Source organism: Amblyomma mixtum, chromosome 7, assembly GCF_055824585.1.
Source record: "Amblyomma mixtum isolate Tamu chromosome 7, ASM5582458v1, whole genome shotgun sequence".
NCBI lineage: Eukaryota > Metazoa > Arthropoda > Arachnida > Ixodida > Ixodidae > Amblyomma > Amblyomma mixtum.
This window is the reverse complement of record NC_143018.1, coordinates 31,050,102-31,067,884: the sequence shown is the minus strand read 5'-3', so window position 1 is coordinate 31,067,884 and position 17,783 is coordinate 31,050,102. Positions and strand designations below refer to the sequence as shown.

The window sequence follows — 17,783 nt, the reverse complement described above, 5'->3', positions numbered from 1 at the left end:
TACTGTTACAAGCCCCAGTGATATTACTTCTGACCGGCAGCGGCTAGGGGCACCCCACTCACTTCTTGAAGTCCTTGTGTTTGCTGATGACATCCCAAGTGGACCGCTGATTGCAGAGGTAGTTCTGCTTGTTCGGGGCGAACGGGTAGTGGGGGCGGGGCCCGTCGATGCTGTCACAGAAATAGCTGACCTGTAACGGGGGAAAGTTGGTCTATGCACATCAGGGTACAGGGCGATGTTTCAAAGAAGACGACGACGCGGAGGTAAAGCTGTTATGAGCCCGAGGTCTCAGGCAATGGAAGCAAAGCTCATATCTCACAGCTGGGAGCGATAATCACTGAGATAGGGTGAAAGCGTTGCAGGAAAGTAGGGAGGTTATGAAGGAGGGTGCTCTCATTGGCTAACCTGCACTGTCGGATAGAGAGAGAACGGCATGTAAAAGCGCAAGAAGGAAAAGGAATGTGGGGTGAGCAGCCATGGCATCAGGCAAGGAGGTGCGTGCAGCAAAGTCACAATCTGTCGAGAAAGTTTGACTCCCTCAAAAATAGAAACAGTTTTTCTATCACTGGCACGCAATGGATACAAAAATTAACTAGGACATCTAACCCATTAGGCGTTGGCAATCAGATAGATAGCATTAGCAGATCTAGGTTCATTTACCGAATGTTGAAGTCATTTCGTTCGGCTTACGTCAGTTCCCGTCTGGTGACATCGATATTTTTTGTCCTCATCTGCAGCGCAATTGTTTTTTATGGTGAAATCTCTTCATTGCTGCCAGTGGGAATGCTGCAGAGCGGTGAAGCCCCTTCAGTCCACACAATAGGCGAACTTTATGACTGATGATGGATTTTGACCCCACGGGCTTAATCAATAATATATGAATTCAGGGCGACATGTCTGCCAACTATCATAAATATAGCTTCTCTGGCAGAAACTGCAGTTCAATCACGACAAGGTGCAAGAAAGAGGGCAGACCTATCGCCCGCTGCTATCCTTACATGTTGATATCGTGATCACCTGGCAGGCCTCTTAGCCGCCGCCCCCTTGCTTGTTCTGCTTCAGAAACTGACAAGCTTTTGTAAACTCTAGGCCCCTTCAAACTGAGCGGGTGATGCCGCACTTCCCCTCCACAGTAAGCGACCACTTCTTACATTGGCGACGTTGGGCATGAACATGATGGACGATTCTACGGGGTCATATTCGGGCTGGGCGATGGTCACCACGCAGTCGTCGAGAAAGCGGCACTTTTTGTCGATCGAGCACCTTTCTCCGTCGGTCGTTGTCGGGATGAAGACGATTCTGCCCGAGCAGGCGTTCAGCCGTGTCTGAGAAAACAATTCGCCCGCACACTTACGAAGTGGTGAGCGCATCTGATAGGTCATCAACGCAACACAAATAAAAAATTGTTCTGCTTTTTTTCCATTTCTGCTTTTTAGCGATCGCCAAATAGTGTGCAGCTCAGCAGTTACTTATTTTGTTAAAAGGGGTCCCTGCCCAAAGAAAGAGCAAAACTGGTTTTACTTTTAGATGTGTTTATCTCTCTTTAATGCTAATCATACCTCCTAAAAAAATTTGTATGATGCAATAAACTCATACAGTTCATCATACAAATATAATAGACTTATCATACAAATCATAGAACATTATTATACAAATGTCATACATTTCTATAAAATCATACAGTCATCATAGAGATGTCATAGAATATCATACAACTTGTATGATATATCATTCAGATTGTATGATATTCTATGATGAAGCCTCTATGAGGTTATTGCATCATTGAAATTTTTTTCAGTAGGGATCCCTAACAGCTGATGTGTTTTGTTTGGTAATTAAACCAGATAACTTTTACTGGGGTGATTGTCTTCCAGAAAAGACTGATCTTGTTCGTGGCCGCGACAAAGCATTTGTGAACTGTATTCTGGTCGTTCTCATGGACCAAACTTTGCGTTACCCAGCTTCTCTACAAACCCCATTATCATCTGCACCAGCCTGAACACGCCAAGTGCTTCTGCTGGAGTTAAAGCCAGGAGGAATTAGAAATGCTATTTTTCATATCTAAAGAATAGAGTTGTATTCCAGAGGAAAGATTTGAACGTTCTTTTTCAAGGCGCTATTTATTTATTTATTTATTTATTTACAGATACCTTACAGGCCTCCAGGGAGGCATTGTGTAAGGGGGAGCAATAAATATGCACAACAGTAGCTAGAAAAAAAACAAAAATGTGTAGAAACAAACACTGTTATGTTCTAAAAGCTGATTACAAACTATCACGACTGTACAAAATACATGCATAAAAACATTGGATAAAAAAAAAATTAGAATATAAATAACACATAATAGTAAGGGGGAAAAAGAACATGAGCAAATACACAGTAAGACAAATTGGCTGATCAACAGGGTGTTACAAAAAAAAAAGCATGGCTCGGTCAAAGAAGAAAACGTGCTAGGTGTTATCGATATAATGTTTGACCAGATGATTAAGAAACGTGCCGTGGTTGCGCTGCGATGCAGTGGAGTTTGGAAGATCATTCCATAGACATATAGCACGTGGTAGCGGAGAAAAGTTAAAGGCATGAGCACTGCTATAAATGCGTGTGTAGATGAGGTTATTGTGCGATCTGGTTGATGAATAAGAGGGTCGTTGCAGGTACGATAAAGGTGAACGAGTGGCATGGATTAATTTGTGAAACAGAGATAAAAGGGCTATATCTCGAAGAGTTCTTAATGGAAGCAGAGAAAGTTCCAGCTTCATTCGGGTAACGCTTGATTGAAAACTATAATTTCGTGAAATAAATCAACTAGCCCTATTTTGGATTGCCTCTAGCATATCAATTAAATACTTCTGGTGAGGAGACAAAACACAAGACGCATACTCCAGCTGAGATCTAACAAAAGATATATAGGCTTGTTTACGCACATCAGCAGTAGTGCTTTGTAAGTTGCGGCGCAGGAAAGCTGTTGACCGTGAAGCATTGACAGCAACGGTGGTTATGCGAGCAGTCCACGAAAGGTTTGGTGAGAAGTGAACACCTAAGTGTTTGTATTGAGTAGACCTACCCAATATGCTGTTATGAATGTGGTAAGGGAAGTAAGAGTTTGCTGATTTTCGAGAAAACAAGATTATTTTACACTTGCAAACTTTAAGGGTCATTAGCCATGTTCTACACCAATCATGAATTAAATCCAGGTCATTTTGAAGTGAAATGGGGTCGTCAGTACTCTTTATGGAACGGTATACAAAACAATCGTCAGGAAATATTCGTATGCGATATGAAATGTTGCATGGCAGGTCATTTATGTAAATTAAGAAGAGTAACGGACCAAGGACGCTCCCTAGTGAGACACCTGACGTATCAACAGAATGTGGAGACAAGTGATTATTAATGACTGTGAACTGTTGCCGATTCGAAAGAAAATTACGGAGCCATAAAAAAGTTAGAGCATCTACTTTAAGCGCCGAAAGCTAAGATATTAGGCGACAGTGAGCTACACGATCAAATGCTTTTGCGAAGTCGAGGAATGCTCAATCAGACTGTAAGTTGTTGTTCATGTTGGAATGAAGGTCAATAGTGAGTTCGAATAACTGTGATTCACAGGAAAAGCCTTTCCTAAAGCCATGCTGATTGGGGAAAAAGAAATGAACAGATTCCAAGTGACCGTAAATATGCGCTGCTTCATGTCGCAAGGCTTTTTTCCATGGTTCCCCTGTTCATAAAAGCTAGCAGCAAACTGGCCAAATGCACTTTTGGTTCCCCGGTGCTGCTAAAAAATCAGGGGGCACTTTGACTGTCTAGAGTGCGTAGAGGCGAAAGCATTTTCCGCACCATTTTGACTGCTTCTGTGGCACTGGTGGCGTCACATGTAATTGAGTACTAATTGCTAAGTGACGACAAATCACTAACTAATGGTTAATTACTGATTTGTGCCTGAATGCTAATTAACTGTTAATTAATGACGCTTAAGCTTCGCCTTTAGGAGTGGAACGCGACAGCGTGTTGTAGCGCTGCCAGGGAGTCCACAGAACGCCACCACCCGTTCGGCGCGATGCCTTGCCCTTTGAACGCTTTTGAGGAAAGGAAAGGGCGCAGTAATTCTCTGTCATCTCGGTGGACACCCGAACCGCACCGTAGAGGAAGGGAGGAAGTGGGAGTGAAAGCAAAAAGAGAAAGACGGCCCGTAATAAAGAAAATGAAAATTGCATTTCAGGAAAGGAAATTACGCGGTAACTGTCTGGCATATCTCTGTGGACAACCGTCAAAATTCAGGGCGGAACTTTTTTTACCTAAAGTGCGGTCACTGATGCGTGGTTAAGATGTTATGCTTCGCCTCTAAGAGTGGAACGCGACAGCGTCTTGCAACGCTTCCAGGGAGTCCATAGAACGCCATCGCCCATTCGGTTCTATGCATCGCTCGTCGGTAAATTGGTTTTTGAGGAAAGGAAATGTATCTGTCTCTCATATCTCGGTGGACACCTAAACCTGCCGGAAGGGAAGGGAGGAGGATGGTAGTGAGCGAAGACACCGTATTCACTTGACGTACCTTTGTTCTTCCCAAACCATCGAGCTGGCAGGGCGGAGTGGATAGCATGCTCGTCTCACACTCCGATGACCGGGAGTGAAGTTCGCGGTGCTGTAGTTTGTTTACCGCATCAGGTCGCGTAGTGGAATGCCCATTATGTGCTTTTCTTGGGCCCTCCGCACAACCGCACAGAAAGGGGTCAGTGAACCCAGCGGGAGAAGGGAGGCGCCGAATGGCGGGGGATTACAGGAGACTTCAAACTCCCCTCATGGACTGAGTCGTTAGGCGGCATCCTGTGTGCACGTGTGTACGGCGAGGCTGACCCGCGCCACAGTGCGTGGCTCTTTGTACCATGTCTGCAGCGGCATGCTTTGACATATTGTCACGCTAGCTGCAGGCATGAGGAGCGACGACGAGAAACAGATGAGTTGAAATGGCGTTCCTCGAACTTGGCGGCAACCGGACGTTGGGAAAGCGAGTGTTCGCGAAGCTCGCAGCGGGAAAGCATAATTATCCGAAATCGTGATGGTGGAAAGTGTGCATATGTGTACAGTGTCGCGATGAGTTACCTTCTTTCCCCAATCATTCATTGGTTGTGTTATTCTTTCCCCAATTGCTGATTGGTGGTATTTTCCTTTCCCCAATAAGTTATTGGGTGGATGTTTGTATAGTACTTGATTGGTTATTCTCCCACCGAGGGCGGGGACATGGGATTTAAAACCCGCTGCTTCGGCAGGACCGAGGGTTGGTTTCGTCACCTAGAACTGCGAGCCAGTCAAGTGTAAATATGTTTTCTCCTTGCTTGTATCCTCCTTTGTGCTTTTAATTGTTATAAAAAGTTAACCTCTCCTGAAGTGTCCTCTTGCAATGTGATTAAGCAAAACGAATCTCCAAGACGTCAAGAATCCTACAGCAATCATCATTAACTAAATTTCCCTCTACGAGATCAAGAGGGAATCCAACTGGCGCAGCCGACAGGATTTGCTACGTCTTCCTGCTCGAGGTATCTGACGGAGGGGCGGAGGATCAAGTCGGTGGACAAGCTGCAGAGCGGTACGTCCTAAAGGAGGAACGTCAGCGTCATAGAGCGACGTTGAAAGCTTCATGAGACTGCTGGTCATTGTCAACGGGACGTAGGAGGCTCAAGTCGGCGAGGAGCTGAAGGAGCCAGGCGACCGACGTGTCGTGGAGGTGCCTAGTCCGTGAGCTGCGGAAGGAACCAGGCGTCCCCGTTGAGGTTCAAGAGAAGAACCAGGAGACCAGCAAGTCAAACGAGGCAGGACAAGTCAGCGAGCTGCTGTGAGAGCCGGGGCTCAACTCAACTCATCCGCATCAAGGAGCCCGCTGTCGTCACTCAGGGCGACGTGACTACCGTGGCAGAGGAAAGCAACCTGCGAGGTAGGAGACCTTTCTGCTTCCTCCGAATTCACCATGTCGGTGTAGTGTTTTCGTGCTATAGATGATAGCACGGAAAAGGGAGATGGCTGCCGTGCGGTACGATCGGGAGGGCATGATGCGATGTTTGGAGACTGAGCAGAAGGCAGAACAGCTGCTTGAAATTGGCAAGTTGAAACTCGAAATTGAACGAGAAAAGATAAAACTTGCACAGATGCAATCTAAATTCAACCAGGGAACGAAATCTGATAGAGGGATGTTATTTGCAGCAGTTCAATGTTTTGACTGCATGGAATTTGGGCATCTAATGATTGACTGTCCGAAATCGAAGCGAGAACAGCATGTTCCCGTATTGAGAATGACCTGTGGGCCAATGGCTATAGGTGTGAGAGCTGCAGCATTTAGGCAGCAGGGCCCAACCATGTGTGCCGGGCCAGCAGAGATGGCTGAGGGCATAGGGGCGTTAGTCACGGCTTTGAAGCGCTGCTTGTCGGAGCAAGCTGAAATAGAGGAGACCCAGGAGGCACATGAGTGTTTTGTTGGTGAACAGGAGTTCAGCATTGAGCCAGAACAGGTTGGCGCAAACTCTGGGGCAGCTGTAACGATCGGCGAAGAGGTAGAGCCGGCGCGAATAGCGGGAACACTCTTTGCAGGCGAAGGTAAGCTGGCTGCCAAAGATGAATCGGTTAGCCAGCCGGAGCTGACACTCTGCGCAGTGACAGCAGATGTAGCTGATGGTGTAGCGAAGTTGTTAACACTTGAGACGCACTCGCTGTTAGAGCAGACAGAAAGAGAGCGGCTACATGATGAAAATGAGAGAGCTGATTTTGAAGAACATTTTAAAATTCGAGACAAACCTGAGACGCCGGTAGAGCTTGAGGCCAATTCGGTAGCTGCAAAAGTTTCTGCAGCAGATTGTGAGCTAACAACGAGCGATGAGGCTGCATTTGATGCCGAGAAAGGAAGAAATGCGCGTTTGTTCGCTGCAATGGTTTTCGAAGCTGATAGGGAACTGCAGGATTGGGATAATGCGCCCATTCCTGTAGGCTTCAACATGGAGAAACATGCTTCATTATCAGAAGTTCGTAAGCAAGCTGGTAAAGGCAGTAGTGAGAAAAGAAAACTCGAAGGCACAATTTTCTTTGAAGCGAACGTCGGTGGGCAGTTGAACGAAGAGCTAGCGCTACTTGAATCTCGATGCAAAACTGCATGCGAAGTAGCCGATGAGAGGCCTGACCCTACTGTGAAACTCAAAGAAGGGGAGAATGCAGACGCGAGGGCAGCAGCAATCTTCGTAGCCCGCGGGGAGCAGGTGAGCTCTATTGATCCGACGGCGGCTGCAGCCTTTGGAACCGGTGTTTTGCCAGATAATCCGGAATTTTTGTCCAATCCTCTGGACAAAGCTCTAGAGAAACATTTGCTGTTTCGTGATGTAGGTGGCTAGAAGTAATTTCTGCCAGTTTTGGGCACCGATCTGACATGGTGGATTCTGGAATGTGCAGATTGGTTTCCGTCCTTGTGTGTGTAGGTTGAAATATCCGCTGTGCGCTTGTTTGTGGACTGACTGGACAGCCGGCGTGCGTGTGCGTGCGTGCGTGCGTGCGTGTGTGTGTACTTTTGTTGTTGGACACCGTGGCTTAACTTTAATGTCCCACTGACAACAAGTGTCCGTGTGACATTCTTGGTTGGGAGGAGTGAAGTTCGCGGTGCTGTAGTTTGTTTACCGCATCAGGTCGCGTAGTGGAATGCCCATTATGTGCTTTTCTTGGGCCCTCCGCACAACCGCACAGAAAGGGGTCAGTGAACCCAGCGGGAGAAGGGAGGCGCCGAATGGCGGGGGATTACAGGAGACTTGAAACTCCCCTCATGGACTGAGTCGTTAGGCGGCATCCTGTGTGCACGTGTGTACGGCGAGGCTGACCCGCGCCACAGTGCGTGGCTCTTTGTACCATGTCTGCAGCGGCATGCTTTGACATATTGTCACGCTAGCTGCAGGCATGAGGAGCGACGACGAGAAACAGATGAGTTGAAATGGCGTTCCTCGAACTTGGCGGCAACCGGACGTTGGGAAAGCGAGTGTTCGCGAAGCTCGCAGCGGGAAAGCATAATTATCCGAAATCGTGATGGTGGAAAGTGTGCATATGTGTACAGTGTCGCGATGAGTTACCTTCTTTCCCCAATCATTCATTGGTTGTGTTATTCTTTCCCCAATTGCTGATTGGTGGTATTTTCCTTTCCCCAATAAGTTATTGGGTGGATGTTTGTATAGTACTTGATTGGTTATTCTCCCACCGAGGGCGGGGACATGGGATTTAAAACCCGCTGCTTCGGCAGGACCGAGGGCTGGTTTCGTCACCTAGAACTGCGAGCCAGTCAAGTGTAAATATGTTTTCTCCTTGCTTGTATCCTCCTTTGTGCTTTTAATTGTTATAAAAAGTTAACCTCTCCTGAAGTGTCCTCTTGCAATGTGATTAAGCAAAACGAATCTGCAAGACGTCAAGAATCCTACAGCAATCATCATTAACTAAATTTCCCTCTACGAGATCAAGAGGGAATCCAACTCCGGGGTTCGATTCCCGAGCTCGACCAATTTCTTACTCGGTTTTATTTATTTATATGGCCTGACTAGAAAAGTTAATTAGGATAATTGAGCAATTAAGCAATTAACTAAGCTCAGTACCACTTACTTACAATTGGCCCCGTTTGAAATTCGCGCACTGTGACGTCATGACCGTTTGGACCAACTGAAAAGCGTGAAATTTCTGTCGATAACTGCTGCTTACAACGATGAGACATTAAAAGCTTTCGCCTTAAAAGATATTGGAAGCGCTCAAACTAAGTCATACAGGGGCGCTGTTGACGCACAAATACTCGCTCCTTGCGTGCCAGCCTCGAGCGATGACGTGCCGGAGCTCTTGGACGTCCCGCTGGGCTCTTCCGCTCATAAAGGACTGCTGCTTTTGTATAAGTTGCAGAAACACTACCGAGCTCTAATGTCCTTATTACCGAGCATGTCTGCGTCCATATTTGCGCTTTATTTATGCCGCTTAAATTTGTCTCTGGCTCGCGACCTAAAACACGGAACTACGGTTATGACTGCCGAAAAGATCGGCAGGCCCACATCAACAATCGCATAAAGCGTGCAACCGAGAGTCGCTTCGCGACCTGTTACATGCAGCTTATGTTATCAAGGTTTAAGCCTTCGCTAGAAAACGTTTAGGTGGAGCCTCAAATTGACTATAGTTGTTTTAAACGCGATCATTTTTAACGAAAGCATGTCTCGTTGGGTTTGTATTATTCAAGGAGTCTCTGGCGCATATCAAACACAGAAAACAAGATCCAATCTTTAGGGATTTGCTCGGTCCTCCGCAAAAGAGAACACGGACATATGCTCGGGATCTGTGCCCTTTGTTAGCATCCCACGCGACGCCACGGAGAAAATTCGAGATCTCCTGTCCGCTAGGTGCTCTGAATTTTAGCCCCATTTCAGGAAGTAAATGACCAAGTTGGTCACGGAGCCTTGGTAATTATATTTCAAACCTTGGTTCACGACAGAGCCGCCTCCTATGTATAGTTGTCTTTCTAGCTACGCTAAATATCTGTTTGTAATCAGCTTTTTTTTTACAACTGTCTGCCTGAAACCGTGAACCCCTTCCTTCGTTGTTTACCCCATGCAATATTTCCCGTTTGGCTCACCGTTCCCCTGTGGCAGTAAGTGAGGGGGTGCCTGCTGTCGTTGCGGCTGCCGTACTCGTCGAACACGCCGTACCTGAAGTGGGCCCACTCGTGCACGAACACGTATGCTGCGAATGTGTGAGTGTCTTTCTTAATCATACTTTTAAGCATAAAATGCTTTGTGAACATGGCACCAGAACGGAGGAGAAAACAGACCCGAACCTAAGCTAACACTTCTGAAACTTCCAGTTCACCCTCTCTGCCTGGTGCCTACGTGCTGCTCTGCCACAGGAATTGCTCACGTGTCAACGTAGCTTCGTCGTGTTCTCGTGGTGGTAAAAGCCAGCGGCTGCGCAAAGGAAGTTCTGCCGTGTAGGCCGAGAGGCGCTCTCGCAAATCTGATGGCACTTGATGAACGAGGCAAGCGCCGTGAGCGGGCGGGCATCCCTGCGCATGCCCACGAGAATTGCCGTCATTACGTAATGGGCATGCTGCCTACGCGGGCATCCGTGGCGCCGTCCATTACCACGGCCAGCTATCAGCTCTGGTTAGGCACGCCGCCATATAAAGACTAATTTTTATTCCGAAAGCAATACTACGCTAGGTTCTGAGCTGTAAGCATGGTCCCGGCGGTAACCACGTTTGACCTTTAGGCGACCCCCATAGTGACGTCACATCGAGTGGAGGAAAAACTGGATACCAGCTCGGCTCATCGGCGCGGTCCCAGGGCGCAGCAGATGCGCTGCGCATCTGCTGCGCGCCGCAGCCTCGAGGAGGCGCTCACTGTGGTGACGTCATAGCAGCTGCGAAAAAAAGGGCCGCCAGCTTGGCTCGTCGGCGGGGTCCCAGGGTAACCACGGCGTGCCGCACACCTGCTGCGCGCCTCAGCCGCGCGGAGGCTCTCGCTGTGGTGACGTCACACCAAGCGGAGAGAAAACAGGAGACCAGCTCGGCTCGTCGGCGCGGTCCCAGGGTAACCACGCCACTGCTGCTCTCACTCTCTCTCTCGTTCCCTTCCTCTCTCTGAGAGAAGATTACGTGTGGAGGTGTATATATAAAGTGTTTCGACCAAGGCCTCGTTTGCTTTCGCAACCTACTGGGCTTAACCAAGCTAAGCCTCTGCCAATTTTTGTAACTATCTATCACTCCAGCGCGAATTTTCGCCTCATGAAGAAAATTCTCGCTTCCTTGCCGGAATTTTCGACGGAACAACGAAGAAATCTTATGGTTGCAAGGCTGTGCTGCCCACACTGACAGCACACATGCACTAGCATTATTGCAAATATTTTACCTTGGGTCGCTCCGCGCACTGCAGGACCCTTGTGCTGTACAGCTAGCTACTTTCCGATGTGCCTCAGTTTGAGTGACGCGTCGCCATCTCATCCTCTCGGCTGCTTCACTCTTCCTTTCGTCACTTTGAGCCACCGCGGTGGCTCACCGGTTATGGCGCTAGGCCGCTGACCCGAAAGAGGTGGGATCGATCCCGGCCGCGGTGGTCGATTTTCGATGGAGGCAATATTCTAGAGGCCCATACACTGTGCGATGTGAGCGCAGGATAAAAAAACTACTGGTGGTCCCAATTTTCGGAGCATTTCACTACGGCGTCCCTTACAGCCTGAGTCGCTTTAGGACGTTGAATCCCCTTAAAACATGCACCATAAACCTTTCGTCACTTTGCTGCCCGTCTCGATTCTCTGGTTTCTGCTACACTGTATGCTCAGCACAGCACAGACGAATAATTCCCGCGCGTTTGCGAGTGAATTCCTCGTAACAGTGTAACACTCATTTCGGCGGAACAACGGCTGCATCCCGACTGTGGCTTCCCACCCTTTCCTGACTGCACACAAACATGAGCGTGGTAGGAGGAACGCACCGGCGACCATGCCACCTGTCAACAGAGGGAATACAATGACTCTGGGTTAGTTAGTGCTCTGGGGGATTGTGTTCTATGCGCGCATACTGGCACTCCGCTTTCTCTATCCCCTTTAAGCAGGGGTTCCCCTATTCTTAAGCGCCCTGGTGCAGCCATCCTACCCACCTAAACTTAATGTCTCCTCGGCACATCCACAGCAGCTTAAAGTGCTCTTACTTTTTGTTTTTACTCCTTTGTCTCTGCACCCCTTCTCCCTACCACCGTGGCAGCATCGTTTTCACCCTTCCTTCTTTACGCTTCTCCTCTTCACAAGAACTGTATGTTGCTACGCGAACATATGCGCTTCCGCTCATCTTCCTCGGAAACAACGGCCATCGTCGTAAAACAACTAAAAGCGCAAATATTGTGTAGAAAACTACTTTAAATACCTGGGTTAAGCCATCTCTTGGCCGCGGAGTTGTTGATTGTGGCCAGGAATCCGGGAGTGAGCTGAATGAAGTCTCCCGGATGGCCGCACGGCTTCACCTGATGTGTGAATGGCTTGTCGTCGTTCTCCTCCGTGGGCATGTCGACGCGCACGTCGCTCCTGTAGAAGGCACTCGACGAAAGTGCTCGGGTGCCATTTCTCTTCTGCCATGTCTTGGGAACCTCGATGGTGACGTGTTTGAAGTACACACGCCCACTGGTGGCCTTGTGGAGGAACTCGGTTGAGGAGCGGAACAGCCCCTGTGCATTTTAATCATGCTCACAATATGTTCTCATAGCGTCGCAATATATTAAATCTGAAACTGCACGTGGTTGCTAATCGGTCACGCACCTAGAGTGTTTCCCTTTATAGTCGCGTGGCATGCACCTTACCTCTAAATATTCCTTATCTTTATTTTGCTCCTTTTTTTATCCATCTGTCGCTTTTGTTGCTCCTTAGTTGCCTGGTTTAGAATGCACATTACTTAGAACAATATTCTTGAGTGGCGCGACAACATGCTGGGCAGATTGTCTTCGGGAGGATGAAAACAGGTGGACTGAGCACAAGCTGACAGGGTCGCCCATCTGCTCGCATCATATAGATGAACGGACGCTTGCTGTTCTCGTGAACGGGACCCCCAATGCTATAGCATTATTATTATTTTTAAAAAAGAAAAGAAATGCATTGCGGCAGGTTGCAAAAAGTTGGCTGTGTACTTATCTAAGGTTAAACCTGGATATCTCGAAGCGAAAAGTTGCGGTGATCCTTATGATTTAGCTTATGGTTATGCTTTATGATAACTTCTGTATCGGTACTATCACGCTCTTCTCCTTCCATATTGAATGCGCAGGGCTATTCTCTGGCAAGCAGGCCTCCGAGATAAACACGCGCTTGCGGCGAACTTCAAACGATGACGCATAGCGCGCGGCAGCGTGCCCCTGTTCTATGGGCAAGCGCGCCTTATGTACCCCTCCTTTCAAGTGCGCACGGCTGCGGCGAGAGGTCATACGGTGGCGAGGAGGAGAAGCGGCGGCCCACATGCGCAGCAGCCTGCTCCTTGCGTGACGTCACTCGTGCTCCGGCATACGCCGGCTCACGCGAAGCTCGGTGTTGACTAGCGTAGTGAAGCTTTTCGCTTAAAAACAGCATACCAAAATCAAGTGAAACGTGCCCAAAGAAATCATTTAAATTATGCAGCGCTTAGTGTATAAAAAAGCGCGCTTTAAATTCTACACGGGATTAGCGATAGAACTCATCTCTAAGACAGAGAGAGAGAGAGAAGTGATAAAGGAAGGGCAGGGATATTAACTAGAAGGGTGTTACGGTTGGCTACCCTGCAAAGAGGGAAAGGCATGAGGGCGGCGTAGAAGGATAACAGGAACTAGAGAAAAGAGTCCGTAGCAAGCACATCAAGCAGTGATAAGCGCGCTTAAAATCAGAGGCCGCCACAGCTGTAGCCTGCGCACCAACCATGATGGCTGCCGAGCGCTGTGACCTGAGCAGGGCACATCGACCGTACTTCTTCGTTTAACACGCAGCGCAGATATTCCTCCGTGCAGAAAGGCTGCTCGCCGTTGCGGTTGATAATGTAGATGACAGAGAGATGTATCCGTACTCCTCGGAACAATGAGGCTGGAGGTGCCATGGACTGGACTAACATATCAAGCACTTGAAAGCATTTTGTGCAGCTGGTGTGCCAAAGCTGGAAAGCAGCACACGGATGGCGTTCACAAGAGTCTCCACCTTTGCAATTACTTGCTCGTGTACAACTTGCACGGGTACCTCGGCTAGTGTCCGACCAATAGAAGGCTTAGCACACTGGCTGAGCTTTGACTGGGCCTCGATTATCCGCTTCTGGCTGCCCGCGGGCTGCCAGCCGGCAGCCAGACTCGCCAGGACGATTTTGAATGGCAGCGCTCGGTCAACTAGCGGACTACAGAGAGGTGGCATCGTAGCGGGAATCTAGAAGGACGGCGGATCTTCATGCGATGTTTTGCGGGATGCAGATGCTTAATAGTTTCGACAAGGTCATGGCGCATACCGTCTGTGTCGCCTGCAATGGCACCTTTTTGGGTAGTTATCGCTGTTTATTGATATGTTTCGCGTGCGGATGCGCGATCGTACATCGATCGACCACCTCGCAAGCACAAATGCTTGCTTCATATTACGATCGCATAGATTTCATTCAAATAGTATGTCGCCTTTTAATTTCATGCGCCCGGCTGATATTGCGATGGTGTTTGAGGCCCTTCACGAGAGAAGCCGCAGATTCCAGGACCGAGTACGCGCTCAGACGCACGCATAGAGGCATGCGCTTAACGTGTTTTGCGAGGTGTTATATTGCGAGGTGTTATTTGAGCGCGGTATGGTCTGCACTGCGTTCGGCGCAGTGCAGAGGCGGATATGCTTTGGGAAACGCTTCACTGAAACATGTCTTTTATTAAAAGCATTCACGAGCACACTACTCGGCGCATCTCTGCGGGCATATATATGTCCACACGGTTACTTACGGCAGCCGATCGAGGCGAGCGCCGATTCTGTCGACGCCAATCGTTGTACAGCTTGATCCTCGCTTGATCTACATATGCTTAAAACATCTGAGAGGTACCTTAGCCATGCATCTCCTTCCGTTTGGCTAATTTAATAGATAAAAAGAATTTCCCAGCGCTGATTATGCAAGCACACGCCGTACGTGAGGCGCCGACACGCAGGGCTTGATTGTGGCGCCTTTCATTCCAGTGCCAGTTGACTGCGGTAAAGTTGTGGCATTACCAATACGATACGCAGCCAGATTTGCAGAGTACACCTGCTTGTTGTAGATGAAGTTCAACAAGCTGATATGCACTTTTGTCGAGATTATGCACGCATTCCTTGCCCGCAGCAAAAGCCTGCGGGCTAGATTGCAGTTGAACGGAACGTATCCCAATTCTTTTCTGATTACAGCTCACAGGAAACAGTTCTCGAGCGTAGAAATCGCAGCGACCACAGCAGAGTCATGCAGGGTCGATCGTCTGCGGTCTACGAGTCATACATACTGCGTAGTAAACAAACGCGCGATAATCCGAGAGTACGGCGGGTTGTTTGATTAGCAACGCACGGGCAGTTTTCCCTCCGATGAGGTGTCGACTCAAACATGTTAGATTTCGATTCCTCATCGCATGCTTTTGAGTATTGCTCGAAGCTTACACACCACACTGTGCACCGAAGGCACACGATGGCATTGCAGCCCCCGTTGTATACTGGTGCGAGCATGATTAGCTGCTTGTCCTGCAGTCTGCGGCCGCCCTTAATAACTTCAGGTCGTTGTTTTTGATTTCAAGCCGCCTATTTCTGCCGTACGCGTGCGCAGCAATGAGAGACAGCCGAACGCAAAGCTACGGGGCTGAAGAGCATGTGCCCTCCGTGATCTGCGTCTTGCTTGGCGCCGTGATTGTCGGCTGGCTGGTTCCGGTGGCCGCCAGCCCATGTGACCATGATGCGATTTCCTGTGAGAGGCGAACTTTGTTGCAGCCAGCGGGCTGCCGGAGCGGGGTAAATTGAAGAGGCCCACTGTTCCATCACAGAGGGTGTGCACCATTTCGGGAGCGATAGCCAAGTGACTTCCCGTTTCCGCGCTTGGGCAGGAGTTTGTCCTTGTGCTTCTTAGCGATTGGCTCCGGATTTTGGGGGGGGGGGGGGGCGCAATTCCTGTTTGGTCACTGCTGGTCTGTGTAGCTTGAGCACAGATGGCGAAGGCCCGTCTACGACCACCGTCCTTGCATTGCCAGTCATATGGGTCCCGTTTTTTACACTGGTATGCTGAGGGCGAGGACAAGTTGCAGAAATCATGGACCATCCTTCCCCACAGCCACAGCTCTCCTAAAAGACCTCGGACGAGGGTGACAACGTCGTCGCACCTTAGCGGCGGCACCTCTGTGTGTGTAACCGTCTCGTCTCATTCGTTCATCTCCCGTTCCTTTATCAGGCAAGGACAATCTTTTGAGGCCACTTCATAAGCCTCGCTGCAACTGGCAAACTTTAGGACTCTTTACAGGCGCTGTGTGGATGAGATCAGCAAGGGCACATGATGGAGAAATTTCATACACTACTCTCGTGTCCAATTTTTATGCACTTCCGGCACTGGAAATCCTTCAGAACGAAAGGCTTAAACACATGCCGGAAGTGCCTTGATTATCATGGCACTTATTCTAATCGGTTTTTAAACCCATGCCAGAAACAATGTGTCGTGAAAAAACGCTCCCAAGTGCCGCGGGGGGAAAGGGGGAGCAAGAGCTGCTTACCTTGATGTTGTCAATGATGGACTCGTCCGGAGGAACATTGTCGCTGATGGATACCCACAGTTCCTTGTAGCCTCCATCTGCGTTGTCGATGTCGACTGACGCCGCTGTGGTTAACAGAAGCAGCAGAACGTGCGTAAAAACGAACATCCCGCCCACTTTCACGTCGCCCTCAGTGCACCTGGGAAGTATTAAAAGGATATATTTAAAGGCGTAACAACCACAGCTCTTCTATTGAAACTGTGTAGCAATGATTTGAGAATGGAGAGAGACAGAGAGTGTCCTGAAGTTTAGCTTTTATTCTAGACAAGTGGGCAAAATGATGACCTTTATGCGCTCGGTACCACCACTGGTGCACTGTAAGCAAGAACAGAAGCTGTTTATGACGTACGCAGTCGTGGGTGGTTTTTTTGTATATATTGTGTTCTGTTCTTTCTAATAAACCTTAGTTGCGAGTCAGCGCTTGTAGTGTCTCCCCTCCTTTCTGTGTTTTCTGTCTAAGTTTGCGCTGTTTTTTCCAGCATGAATTCACACCAACTAGCCCAAATGTCTGCTTTGCTAAAGCTGCCTTTCCTCTGGTGCTGCTCACCGCTTCCTGGACAAAACTTGCAACAAAGCTAAGAATGAAACTCTTCACTGAGTAAAGTCTGAAGGCCCCGGGCGGTGTGTATTCTTTCCACTCTCACATTTCACGCGTTTATCGATCACTGAGGATTACCTTCGTAGAACTGCTCTTTCTGTACGAACTAAGTGTGAGTGACTGGGCCACAAAATTTCTTTACCGGTGCCTTACTTTGCAGAAGAGAAGGCAAATTGCTTTCGCAACAGAAGCCGTCGGATGAACAGACTTTAAGTTATAGGCTCCCGCCGTTTAGATAAAAGACTGTCTAACAGAAAATATTTCTTAGATTCAAATCGGTGTGAAAGCACGGATTCTGTTGTTGTGGTCCTCAAGAGGATAATAGAGCATACTCATGGCGGTGGATTGGCGAGAAGCACAAACGGGGACTGAAAGACGCTCAGAAGATGTTAAAAAAAGGTAATGCAGGTTAGTGCACTGCACGGGCTCAGTCTGGCCCGAAAGCCCAGGCCGGGATATGATTTGTTTTGCTGGGCCTGGGCCGGGCTCGGGTCTGAAGTTGCGGGCTGGGGCCGGACTTGGGCTTAAAGCTGCGGACCCGAGCCGGGCTTGGGTCCGACTATTCATTCACTATTGCAGAGTGAAATACAGAACTGCGGCCTTTAAGCAGCGATGCAGATGAACTATGGGTTATAGTACGCGCTGAGAAAAAAAACTATGCTTTCTTCATTGACTAATTTATTTCCTTATTTCCACGCCACGGTGGCTTTGAGGTCAAGGCGCTCGATTACTGACCCGGGGACCAGGGTTTGCTCCTAGCCTCGGCGGCCACATTTCTATTTAGGCGGCAAGCATGACAGCCATGTATTTTGTGGTATCATTGCCCGATGAAGAAATCCAGGTGGTTGAAATGATCCGGCTCCCTCACCTTCGGTGTCTCTCACAGCCTGACTCCCCTTGTGCCCTTACACCCTCAAAACGTAGCTTTTATT

The 17,783-nt window shown here is 48.7% G+C and overlaps 1 protein-coding gene across 1 annotated transcript in view; it reads right to left on the bottom strand.

Annotated features, from left to right (window-relative positions):
- Positions 1 to 16,380, bottom strand: part of LOC149335545 (calcium-activated chloride channel regulator 3A-1-like) — a 79,998-nt gene extending 63,618 nt beyond the window's left edge. The window contains exons 1-5 of the mRNA XM_089553964.1: positions 16,215 to 16,380; positions 11,897 to 12,194; positions 9,617 to 9,723; positions 1,152 to 1,325; positions 63 to 190 (exon numbers count right to left, since the gene is read on the bottom strand). Coding sequence (XP_089410090.1) covers positions 63 to 190; positions 1,152 to 1,325; positions 9,617 to 9,723; positions 11,897 to 12,194; positions 16,215 to 16,361 — 854 coding nt within the window. The 5' untranslated portion in view covers positions 16,362 to 16,380. The remainder of the gene's footprint in view (positions 1 to 62; positions 191 to 1,151; positions 1,326 to 9,616; positions 9,724 to 11,896; positions 12,195 to 16,214) is intronic.
- Between the last annotated feature and the right edge of the window lie 1,403 nt (positions 16,381 to 17,783).